The sequence below is a fragment of the Neomonachus schauinslandi genome, chromosome 4 (genome assembly GCF_002201575.2).
Source record: "Neomonachus schauinslandi chromosome 4, ASM220157v2, whole genome shotgun sequence".
NCBI classification, from domain to species: Eukaryota; Metazoa; Chordata; class Mammalia; order Carnivora; family Phocidae; genus Neomonachus; species Neomonachus schauinslandi.
Window position 1 is genome coordinate 18,420,227 of NC_058406.1, and position 12,615 is coordinate 18,432,841.

Below are 12,615 nucleotides of genomic sequence, written 5' to 3' on the forward strand. Positions count from 1 at the left end.
GATGTAGACAAGAGTTCACTGGGTAGCATAGCACACTTTGTTAAGCATGAGAAAGAATCTAGGAATTGTCAATAAAATTGAACCAATACCTTAATTACGTGTCTGCACCCAAGAAAATACTGATAGCATCATTTTTAATGAAACCAAACATTTATTTTAAACTATTATGAAATTACCATTCAAATAAATTTTTAATCTTATTTTTTAATACCAAATTCATCTCTGACCTTGCTCCATTGTATATAAGGAGACTTTGCTGTAATGAGTGTCTGTCATCCACAAAAAAAGGGGGGCAACAGTGAAAGGAAGTTGTCTCATTTTCAGACAGGCCTTGTTTCTCTTGGATGCTTTTGCTTAAAATCCAATAGCCAAATGAGGAAACTGTGAAAACAAAACAAATACTTTTATTACAGATGAACCCTTATAGTCTTAAAATTTGGACACATACTGATTCTGACTTGAACTCTGGAAACTGACATGTTGACGAAAATGTCTTCTCACAGTCGTCTTAGAGGGTCTTTCACAAAATCTGAATTGGAAGAACTCTTAGATCTCATTTCTTACAGCTCCTTACATGCATCATTGATAAATAGTGATCTGGCTTTTGTTTGCCCCCAGTGACAGAGGACGCACTTCACCCAATGGGTGAATTCACCGCACTATGAATTACTTCGTAGTAATTTTGCAGACAAGTTCAAGTTGTTAGCAGTTTATACAGCATCGCCCACTGGATATAGGTAAATTCTTTGGAGAAGCATAGGAACAAATACTTGTCCTTTTCTCCATGACAATCTTTCAAGTGTTTGAAGATTGTTCTTAGGTCTCCTTTGGGTCTTCTCTTCTGCAAGCTGAGCATATCCTAAGTTCTGGGGTGGTGCCACGTCACACCCTGCCCTAAATCACTGCGTGTCCGGTAACATGGACCACAGAATTGTAGAAGTGGGAATCAGAGTGGCTAACATTTATGGGGTGTTTTTTGAGGATCAGTGTGCTATCATTTCACACACATTATGTCCTTTAAACCCTTACAACGACCTGGTGAGATACTACTCTTCCTGTCTCCACAGAGATGGGAACAATGAGGCTCTGAGAGATCACAGAACAAGGGGTGGTAGAACCCAGATCCGTCTGACTCCGGAATGTGGAATTTGGTCTCATTTTACAAATGAAGAAACTGAGCCCCAGAGAAGGAAAGAGACGTGCCTGAAGGCACTACTAGACTGCCAGTGGGTGAACCAGGACTCGAATTCAGATCCGCCTTCCAGAACAAGGCTCTTTTCAGGGGCCTCTCCAAGAGGGGAGGAGTCCATTGGCAGGCTCCTAATCTGTCTTCCTGCTTTGCTTTAGAAACCCGCTCTCCTCCTTTTTGTTGAACAAGCGTTTGTTGGATCCTTACTGTGTGTCTACAGTGTGTATCTTAAATCAGAAGCAGGGGTAATACCAGTGTGATGAGGCTAGGTTTTGAGAATTTTGCCTAACACGGCAGGAGGGACTCAACAGATTCTGAGGTATTTATATGCTAAAACAGTGGTGGTGGTGATGTTTCTTGGCAATAAAATCATTTTTAAAATAAACTGCAAGTACTTGTTCAGAAGCCAATGGATGATCTTCAGCATATGGCACTCATTTCAGAATCCATCCTACGAGCTTAGTCTTGCGCCACTCAACTCTAAAACTATCCTATCGTTTCCCCACTTAAACTTTTGGGAGCTTCCAATTGCCTGGAGGATGAGTCAAGTGGCTCTCGCCTACCTTTCATCTTTCCCTTCACCAACCGTCTGAGCCAGGTTGCCTCCTGCTTCTCCAGTTCTTGCTCACAACCTTCCCCTTGCTTGGAATGTCTTTCACTTCCTGCCACTTAGCCAAATCCAACACAGCTCCAAGTTTCATGTTTCCTGACCTCCCCAAACTCTACCTTCTCTCATTTGTCCAGCAGCTACTGCCAGGATGACTCACTCAGTGCTTAACAGATAGAGCTGTGCATATAGAAAGATCCAGTCCTTCTACATGGTGAAAGTCCTAGTTTCTCTGAACCCCCACACAGTACCCAGGACAGGGGCTTGTCTGCAATAGACTCGCAAAAAAAGCTATTTTCTTCAGAAAGGTTAACTGTGGAATTAGTTTTAATAAGTGGATGTCAGTGAGTCCTTGTGCTTTGGAAAGCATGAAATAAAATCCATGGGTTATTAAATTGAAATAAAAAATTGAAGGAAGGAATTTATGAAAAATTGTGTCAGGAACTGAATTTTTGTAAAACAGTATCTGAGGTAGGATCATTGTAATCTATAGGAAGACAGAGGATTAGAAGATGCAGTTCCTTGAGATCGAGAGCTGCATTACATTTAGATTTGTCTCTCCAGCTCTTCACACAAGAGTTCTGTCATATATTAGGGAATACATTAAATGGAATTAATTAGTGAATGAATGATTAATTAGTAATAGAACCACCCAAGGATGACATGGGTACCTGTGGGGAGTAGTGAATGCCCCATCCCAAGAACTGTCAGACATGGTTTGGGCAACCAATGAAGGAATGTCCTTTCCAAACCCCAGGTGTCTGGTTCTCTGAAGTGCGTTAGGACATTCGATGATGATTAAAATGTCTTTTCAGATGGTTTAAAAAAAATTACCCCTGGATTTATCAGCTTTGGAAGTTTGAACTCTTGCCACTTTAATGGATATTTGGCTTTTCAAATGAAAGCAGTGTTCTGCTGCTGAATAAATGTTCTGCTCAGCTGTAAAAGGATATCCTCCAGGAGCAGCTGTGTCTTTCAAGCCAAAGAGATACCAGTTCAAATTCCTCCTTTTCCATTTACTAGCTTTATCATTTTGGACAAGTTACTCCTCTTCTTCTTCTTCTTCTCCTTCTTCTTCCTCTTCTTCCTCTTCTCTTCTTCCTCCTCATTTATTTTAGAAAGAGAAAGAGTGTGGTGGGGAGGGGCAGAGGGAGAGAGAGAGATAGTCTTACGCAGACTCTGTGCTGAACCCGGAGCCGAACGTGTGGCTCGATCTCACAACCCCAAGATCATGCCCTGAGCCGAAACCAAGAGTCGGATGCCTCACTGACTGTGCCATCCAGGCGCCCCATTCTTCATCTTTTTTTTTTTTTTAATTTTCTTTTTATTCTTATGTTAATCCCCATACATTACATCATTAGTTTTAGATGAAGTGTTCCATGATTCATTGTTTGTGCATAACACCCAGTGCTCCATGCAGAACGTGCCCTCCTCAGTACCCACCACCAGGCTAACCCATCCTCCCACCCACCTCCCCTCTAGAACCCTGTTTGTTTTTCAGAGTCCATCGTCTCTCATGGTTCCCCATTCTTCATCTTTAAGACAGGGATGCTTACTCTTGAGCAGGGTTGTTGTAAGGATAAAATCAGATAATGTTGAAAAGCATCTAGCACAAAATTGGAAACCATCGGCTTACGATAAATGATAACTATTAAGCTTACGCATTCCTTCATGGTTGGCTAAACCCCCAGTAATAAGCTTTCCTGTTCACGTGGTGCTTTGCATTTTACAGTTTATAGAATGTAGTTACAGCCATTATTACCTCATTTGGTCTTCAAAACAACCCAGTGAGGTAGAACAAAGATTACCATTCTTATTTTACCAGTAAGAGAGGTCAAGGAACTTGCCTCCATGAGACCTTGCAGAATGGCAACTGGAATTCAGGTCTTCTCATTCCAGGTCCGTACCCGTGGTTTCACTTCACCTGCTGCTGCAGTGCCCAGCGTTGGGGGTGGGGGGGGGTTCCTCAAATTTCCTTCATTCATTCAGCAAGTATTTATTGCAACTCAAATAACTGAGCTGGATATTGGTCCCATTTGTGGCATCCCTCATTAATAGCAGAATGCTTGGCATATAGGGCTTGCTCAATAAATACTTGTGGAATGAATGGATGAATTAAACCAGCTTCCTGAGTCCTTTCACCAGATTACCCTGCTACCACCAAAGGGGCAAGAACACTCGGCAGGGACTGAGAGAGACTGGCTGTAGGGAGAAGCTGGTACCAGATGAGACCGTTTATAAGCAACAACATGGATGACTCTCAGAATAATTATGCTGAGTAAAAGAAGCCAGAAAAAGAATGTACTGTATGATTCATTTATATAAAATTATAGAAAATGTAAACCGATCTATTGGACAGAAGGCAGTTCAGTGGTTGCCTGGGGATGGAACGGGGTGGCCTAGGGAGGGAATAGTTTCAAAGAGGCACAAGGAAACATGGTGGCAATGGATATGTTCATTATCTTGACTGTAGTGATGGTTTCATAGGCATATAAATATGTTGAAATGCATCAAATTGTACATTTGAGATATACAATTTAAATATACCTCCGTAAAGCTCTTTGACAAGGAAAAGGAAGAAGAAGCGGAGTTAAGAGAAGAGATAAAGAAGGAGGCAAAGGAGAAGAAGAGGCAGGTTCTCTCTACAAACACTAATGCCAAGGCCCATAATGAGGCTGGTTCTCTGTCCCTTTAGTGATCAGTATCTAGGTATGCCAGGTGGAGAAAGGATTGGCTTGGGACTCGGGAGGTACAGTTCCTGGTCTTACCTCTGCTGCTCGCAAAGGTATGATGCTGGGCATTAGCCTGGCCTCCGTCAGCCTCCACTTCCCATTTATAATTTTGCAATGTTTGCCCAGCCAGCCTCAGCATCACATGGGATTTACCTAAGGTGACACATCAGACTGCATGGTGGACTATGAGTGCTGGCCAAAGGGAGGAGTGCAGTGGGGTAACAGGGAATGAGCCCTGAGCCTCTTTCTAGACTAGTCATGACAACAAATACTACACGGAACACAGAGACCCTCAGCAGCAGCCGCGTTGTTTGAGTTCTCTGTCCTTTAGCTAAATGATCCCAGACTCCCAACAGTACACGTGGTCCTGTGTCCGCTAGCTACCGCTTATCAAGAGTTGTGTTCTAGATCCAGCTCTGCCGCACACTCATTGTGAGAACCCAGATGGTCACAGCTCCACTCAGTGTGTCTATCAAATGAGACTGGACCTGCTGGCTCGTGCACCGCAGGATTCGATCACCTTTACGTCAAACCCTTTGCCCACGTTGATGACCCCAGATAAGGGAAGTGTGGCCAGCAGCCGTTCTCACATCTCTGACCCTCAGTGACTTTGAGGCATCAGGGGAATGGTAACCTTTACCACTTCCCTCCCCAGCTTTTACCAGTGCACACACACACACACACAATTTTGTTTTTAGTTTGTTCTCACAAACACCAAGTCAACATACATACAGATATAACAGATATCGTTCTAAGTTCATTCACTCAAGATCTATGACCTTAGGTTAAAAATCTTACCTCCCAGAAAGCTTGGTCATCAAAATATTTAGCTGCATGAGGTCCCTTGCATATTTTGAGGTTTAAGATCAAACCTGTTAAAATTCATAATTATGTGTTAAACCTTTAGAGCACAGCATTTGTTATCTCCAAATTAATCAAAATATCATAGGCCAGCTATGGTTATCTCAACAAAATCCCTTTTTCTTCTACAGCCAGGAGACAGACAAATTGAAGCGCTGGCCTTCCTGGACCAGCTTTACTAACTCTGTAGACATCTTTTAAAAGAAACTGGCAAGAGCAATTATCTCAAAAGGATTTAGATGATACTGAGAGGTGTACAGTAGCCACCTATCTGACATGCTTCCCAAGGTGGAATAGAAGAGCCCTGTCAGACGGTGCTCCTACTTAAAAGCTGATCTATTTGGAACACGAGAGCTACCATGGACAGCAACTCCAATTAGGTGCTCCTGTCAGTCCGGCGTCACTGGCTTCAATAAACTCTGTGACCCTCAGCTCAGGACTCCACTTGTGTAGTTAGGAAAGTAGTTTATACCAACTTGCTTTTGCGCTATTCTTCTTTTCACCCATCCAGCCTCTGCCCAGAGAGCTTGGCCCTGTGTATTCCTCCAGCTATGCAAAGCGAACCGAATTTCTCAGGATACGTGAAGGGATTGCTCACCTTTCATACGAACCAGGGAAATGCCATTGATAGATTTATCTGTGTATTTTTTTTTTAAAGTGTTCACCTTTTTTTTTTTTTTTTAAGATTTTATTTATTTATATGACAGAGAGAGACAGCGAGAACAGGAACACAAACGGGGGGAGTGGGAGAGGAAGAAGCAGGCTTCCTGCTGAGCAGGGAGCCCGATGTGGGACTCGATCCCAGGACCCTGGGATCATGACCTGAGCCGAAGGCAGACGCTTAACGACTGAGCCACCCAGGCGCCCTATCTGTGTATTTTTAATGGTGATCGGTCCCAATGTATTAAGTAGTAAGATTAACAAGAGTAGGCGTGTACTTATTCACATTTTCCTTTTGTAATGCACACCTTTAACTGATATTGACATGTAGGGTGTAACCAGCACACCTCATTTAGCTGGAATTATTCAGAAATGATCTCTAACACCTACATGAACTTTCCACATAGCTGAGGCTTACTCACCACTGACAAAAATCCACCCAAAATATATTATATTTTCTTGTCTTATGAGACAACACTAAACACATTTAGATTTTTTATTTTTTTAAGATTTTATTTATTTGACAGAGAGAGACACAGCGAGAGAGGGAACACAAGCAGGGGGAGTGGGAGAGGGAGAAGCAGGCCTCCTGCCGAGCAGGGAGCCCGATGCGGGGCTCGATCCCAGGACCCCGGGATCATGACCTGAGCCGAAGGCAGACGCTTAACGACTGAGCCACCCAGGTGCCCCTAGATTTTTTTTTTTTTTAATCGGAACCATTGCTAGGAACATCCATTTATGAAATGTGCTATCTAATGCAGAGGAAGTATGTAGCTGTTGAGGGTTGTTGGATTCTCTTAGCAGCCCAAGTTTCATGCTCTAGTGTCTAGCTTTAAGAATTTTTCTTCTGTTAGGCTGTCTTTTTTCACCTCTCACTTCTACCAGTGTGCCTTACCTCTAGAAACCTGTCCCATTTCTAACCTCCATTTCTGATCTGCCGGAACTGGGAAACTCAATAACCATGCTTGATGGGATTGTTTCTTACGTAAGTGTAGACAGGCCCAAATCGGGGGCGGGGCTCTTGGCAAGCAAAATGCTCAGCTTTAGGGGGTCAATTTGGTGCTATCTTGGCTGCTTGGTGGCCTCTTTCCCCCTTCCATTGCTCATGTTCTTTTTATTTACCAGTGTTCTTACGTTCAAAGCCACACGTAAAGAGGAATACTCATTGGTCTTAACTCTTAAAGGAACAATAGTCTATTCTCTTTCTTGACTCCAGGCAAGCATTAAAAAAGCCCTCCCAGGGGCTTTACAAGATGGTGCAAATCAGTGTCACTTTGTGAATACTAGTGACAATGGTGAATGGTGTCACAGTCCGGGGGGGAGGGTTGCCAGATAAAATACAGGATGCTCAGTTAATGCTGAACTTAAAAAATGGGCACCTTGGGTTTTCACTTGCTAAATCTGGTAACCCTACTCAGGATTAGACTGTCACCATGAATAGAATGTAAACTTACAGAGGGAGGCATTTGTCTTATCTGGTGCTTAATCAATCACCTCAACTCTGCTGAAAGCTGAGGCCAGTGAGTATATTAGAGTAATTCTAGTCAGTCTCGCTCTCTAAAATCACCTAGGCAATTCCAAAAAGTATCTTTCTACGTTTTGGAGCAGAAAAGAAGCCAAATGATTAGTTACCACTGTCCTTTCATTTTACAGAGAAGGTACCCAAGGCCCAGAGAGAGTGAACTGATGTGCCCAACGCCATACAACTCCTTTATGTCTGCTTATGCTATTTGGTCTCTTATTTGGCATTCATTCCCTGCTTAGGGACACAGTATATGAATGTCTAACCAATAAAGCTGTTTGCTTGTAGAATAAAGGTGAGCAGTTTTGGACAGAAATCCATACTTTCACCTAGCATATAAATAAGACTGGCAGATTAGCAACTCCCTAAGGGTCTTGCTGTTCTGTCATATTGCAGGAGCAAAAGCATACTTCAGTCCTCTGTTTAAAGATTTCCAATGGCTTCCCATCTCTCAGAATGATCTGGCTTCTTGTTACCACTCTGTTCTCAACCCCTGCCACTCTCCCTTTCACTCTGTCCATATCAGCCACACTGAGCATGCTTTGCTCCCGCCTCGGGGCCTTTGCACTTGCTATCTCTTTTTATGGAATGCTCTTCTGCCAAATAAACGCATGGCATGTCTCCTTCCCTCTTTCCTTTCAGGTTTCTGCTTAAAGGTCAACTTATTAGATAGGCCTTCCCTTCCCACCATTCTAAAAGAGCACCCCATCCTCACCCCGACTCTGTGTTCCTCTACCGAGTTATTTCTCTTCATAGCACTTACCATCTCTGACATAGTAAATACTCCACTTATCTGTTTATTTATTATCCCCTCCCCCTTCACTAGAATATCAGCTCCATGAGATCAGGGAACGTGTTTTGTTCACTCTTGTGTCCCTAGTGCCTAAGAATAGTGCCCTGGGGCGCCTGGGTGGCTCAGTTGGTTAAGCGACTACTTTCGGCTCAGGTCATGATCCTGGAGTCCCGGGATCAAGTCCCGCATCGGGCTCCCTGCTCAGCGGGGAGCCTGCTTCTCCCTCTGACCCTTCCCCCTCTCATGTACTCTCTCTCATTCTCGCTCTCTCAAATAAATAAATAAAATCTTAAAAAAAAAAAAAAAAGAATAGTGCCCTGGCTCATAGTAGATATTGAATAAATACTTGCTGAACAAAATAATAGTATGGGTATTCTCAGGGAGTGAAGGTAAACTTTTTGGCATATGGGTTTCCTTGGCTTGCTGTACAAAATTGGGTGAAATCACAAGCCCTGAGCTCAGGAGACTGTAATGTTGCCACTTGCTGCTACTTGTAACCTCCAGAAAGTCTCTTACTTTATCTGGCCCTCAGAGTCCACACCTCTGACAGGTGACCTCTGAGGGCCCTTCTAATTCTGAAATCATGTGATTCTGTTTTTGTTGTTAATCAAGGTCTGAGCCCCTTTGCATCATTTAGCTTGAGCTGCGGGGGTTCACAGAGAAGGGGATGGGCACAGACATGTGGCCGTGCGCCAGATGCCCTCTGGCCTCAGGACCTGTGCCCTGGGCCATGGGGGAAGGAGGGTCATCTCACACTTACCTGTCAAAACACCAGCTATAAGACCCGAAGCCACGGCCAAGCTGAGTGTCCCAGTGCCAATGAACAACTGGTAGCTGATCCTAGAAATGACAGAGTGGGGTGTAGCCACATTCAACCATCAGAGTGCAGAGGTCATTGGGGTCAAGAGGACTGTTTGCAACTCCTGTGATGCTGTCAGGAAGGGCTATCAGAAGAATAATTCCTCTCCCCAGGTAACCCCTTCCCCTGCCGTGTTCCTGCAAAGCCACACAGACATGGAGGAGGGAAAGGGGGGATTCCAAGATCCTCTTTGGCTGCCTTCAATTCTCGGAAACCATGGATGATGAATTTGACCAGGAGGCAGAAAACCCAGGTTCAAGTCCAAGGACTGTAACTAGCTGCATGATCCTGGGCAAGTCACTTAACCTCTCTGAGCCCCAAGTTCCCTCATGAGGCAAGTAATGATGAAAGTTCTGTTTCCATCAGGGCAAGGTGGAGTAGAGCTTGGCTGTCAGGCTCATCTCCCCGGCCCACCCCTGTTGAACATACTTCCCTGTCCTCTCTCTTTCTAGGCGACCCCAGGACCTCACTCTAAACTATGAAGTAGCCTGGGAAGACATCTACATGACCTTGCAGTAGGCAAAGATTTCGTTTTTTTTTTCTTTTTTTAAAGATTTTATTTATTTATTTATTTATTTAAGAGAGAGAGAAAGCAAGAGACAGAGCGAGCATGATCGGGGTGGGGGGGGGGGTGAAGGACAGAGAGAAGCAGGCTCCCCGCTGAGCAGGGAGCCTGATGTGGGGCTCAATCCCAGGACCCTGAGATCATGACCTGAGCTGAAGTCAGACGCTTAACCGACTGAGCCACCCAGGCACCCCTAGGCAAGGATTTCTTAAACAGGACTCACAAACGTGAAGGGAACAGTAATGAATTGAACTGTGTTAAAATTAAGAACTTCTGTCCATCAAAAGATACCATTAAGGTGAAAGATAACCCACAAAATGGGAGAAGATATTTATGATACATTTATATAACAAAGACTCTATATCCAGAATTCCTACAAATCTATAAGAAAAAGGCAGAACAATACAACAGAAAGATGGGCAAAAGAACTTGGACAGATATTTCAAAAGAGAAGATGTTCAAATGTCCAGAAAGCCAATGAAAAGTGCTGCACTTAATTGGTCATCAGGGAAATTAAAATTAAATTGATGTTTGATGCTTAAGTGGATAAACTTAAAGAGAAGGAAAATATGGGGTGTTGGAGAATATATGGGGTAAAGGGAACTCTTGGGTGCCATGGGTGATTAGACTGGCACAGTGGAAAACTGGTAATATCCTCTCAAATGGATCATATGAATGCCATGATCCAACAGCTCTGCTTCTAGGCATTTACTCAACAGAAGAGCATTTGTATGTACTAAAAAAAAAAAAAAAAAAAAAAGTGCTAGAATGTTCATAGCGGCCATACTAGAATGTTCATAACAGCTCCAAACCGGAAAGAACCCAAATGTTCATCAGTGATGGAGAAATTGTTTTGTATTCACACAATGGAACACTTATTTTAACTGTGTTTCTTAGATTCTGTATTTGTCTACATGGCACTCATTTATTACAGGGCCCAACTAATGGCCAAAATTGTTTACCGCTCTCTCTCCAGCAAGTCAGCTTTCACGGGAGTGCAAAATTCATATTATAAACCCCCTGACCACAAACTCTAACACATGCTTTCAGTTCCTGCCCAAGAGGGGACTCCCACCCCTCCCCCCCACCACCCCACTGCCATCAACCTGAAGGCATATAGTCTCAGTTCCCCTCTCTCTCTGCTGCCTGGTCCCTGGGTGTAATAAGGTTTTGTGGGGCCCTACATGGTGTGTTGAGCCTCTCATTTCTAGGACAACTGTAACATTAAACTTTTCCTTCAATGACATTGACCTCTCCATGTCATCACTCAAGTCACCTTTATGAAGTAAACCCCAGCACAATTCTATACTCTACCCCAATGAAAATGAACAATCTACAGAGATACTCAACAATGTGGGAGAGTCTCACAACTACAATGTAGAGTCAAAGCCAGGCACACAAGAGCACAGACTTCCTGTAGGATTCCATGTACATGAAGGACAAAGGCAGGCAAAACTGACTGATGGTGTTAGAAGTCAGGGTCACGGCTGCCCTGGGATGGGACAAGAAGGAGTTCTGGGTGCTGATTACATGGGCGTGTCAGAAAATTCATCAAGTGGTACCCTGAGGATATTTGCCCTTCTCTGGATGTAGATTATACTACAAAAACGTTTTCTTTTTCTTTTTTCTTTTTTTATATTTTAAGATTTTATTTATTATTTATTTGAGAGAGAGAGAGAGAGCATGAGGGGGGTAGGGTCAGAAGGGAGAAGCAGACTCCCTGCTGAACAGGGAGCCCGATGCGAGACTCGATCCTGGGGCTCCAGGATCATGACCTGAGCCGAAGGCAGTCGCTTAACCAACTGAGCCACCCAGGCGCCCAACGTTTTGTTTTTAAAAATAAGATTAAGTGGTAGCATAGAAGCTAAATCTAAATCTGCTAACTGCTAACCCCCCAGTTCACTCTCTCCTGATGCCATCTGAAAGCAGCAATGGATGACACAGAGCTAGCCATAATGACAGTCCCCACGCAGGGTGGGCTCCCCTGCACCACACCCTCTGCTCCCCATGTTTACCATCTGATTTCATATGATGCTGGAGCAGCCCTCTGAGTGAGCTGTCAGCCCTCTGAGTGTGTTCCACAAATGGGAAGATCCAGGTTAGGAAAGTGAACCAGAGTCTCCAATGTCACATGGCTTGGCATGGGTGGCTCTTGGGATTCAAACCCCATCTACCCACGAAGGCCAGACAGATCTTTCCCAAATTTCGGCATCTGTGAGTTACCTTCACAAATTTAGCCATATTGACATTCCAAGGATACTATTTTTTTAAATATTTTTCTTTAAATGGACTTTTTTTTTTTACATTTAAATAAATGTATTTAAAAGGAAACTTTGAGTCACCAGTGTAAACGGTAGAGAAATGGGAGGTCACTGTAAAAAGATACAGTGCAAACAAAGTGTTGCTAAAATCTCCCCCAGATGCAGCCTGAGCACGTGTCTCAGCCAGAGGCTCCCTCGCTGGCCTTCCAACCTGACGTCAGCTTGCCTCAGAAGCACAGAGGCACTTAGCACATGAGTGCAGGCTTTCGCCCTGATGCAATCCAAGGACTGAATAATTGAAAAACAGCATCTGCCCTGCATGATTCAATGTTATTTAAGTGTGTCTCTACACCACTTAAATCCCACAGTTTGTGAAACCCTGCCCCATCCCAGCGGCAAGCACGTGACCCGTTCACATTTGCTCCCATGAATAGGAGCTCAGCAAACACTGTGGAATGAATGAAAAGCCAACCGTGTTGCCCAATGACACGAAGCTAATAAACAGTTGCTCCACGTGTCACATTAAGTGTTCTGACTCCCAGCTAGTCCTTTGTCCCTCTTTCTAT

General features: G+C 43.8%; 1 protein-coding gene across 2 annotated transcripts in view; it reads right to left on the reverse strand.

Annotated features, from left to right (window-relative positions):
• Positions 1 to 140: 140 nt before the first annotated feature.
• RHCE (Rh blood group CcEe antigens) overlaps positions 141 to 12,615 on the reverse strand; it is a 37,187-nt gene continuing 24,712 nt past the window's right edge. Inside the window, exons 8-10 of one of the 2 annotated variants that reach the window (XM_021683563.1) lie at positions 9,125 to 9,204; positions 5,327 to 5,400; positions 141 to 381 (exon numbers count right to left, since the gene is read on the reverse strand). In XM_021683563.1, the coding sequence (XP_021539238.1) occupies positions 355 to 381; positions 5,327 to 5,400; positions 9,125 to 9,204 (181 nt within the window). In that variant the 3' untranslated portion in view covers positions 141 to 354. The remainder of the gene's footprint in view (positions 382 to 5,326; positions 5,401 to 9,124; positions 9,205 to 12,615) is intronic. The other variant, XM_021683564.1, reaches the window with a different exon arrangement.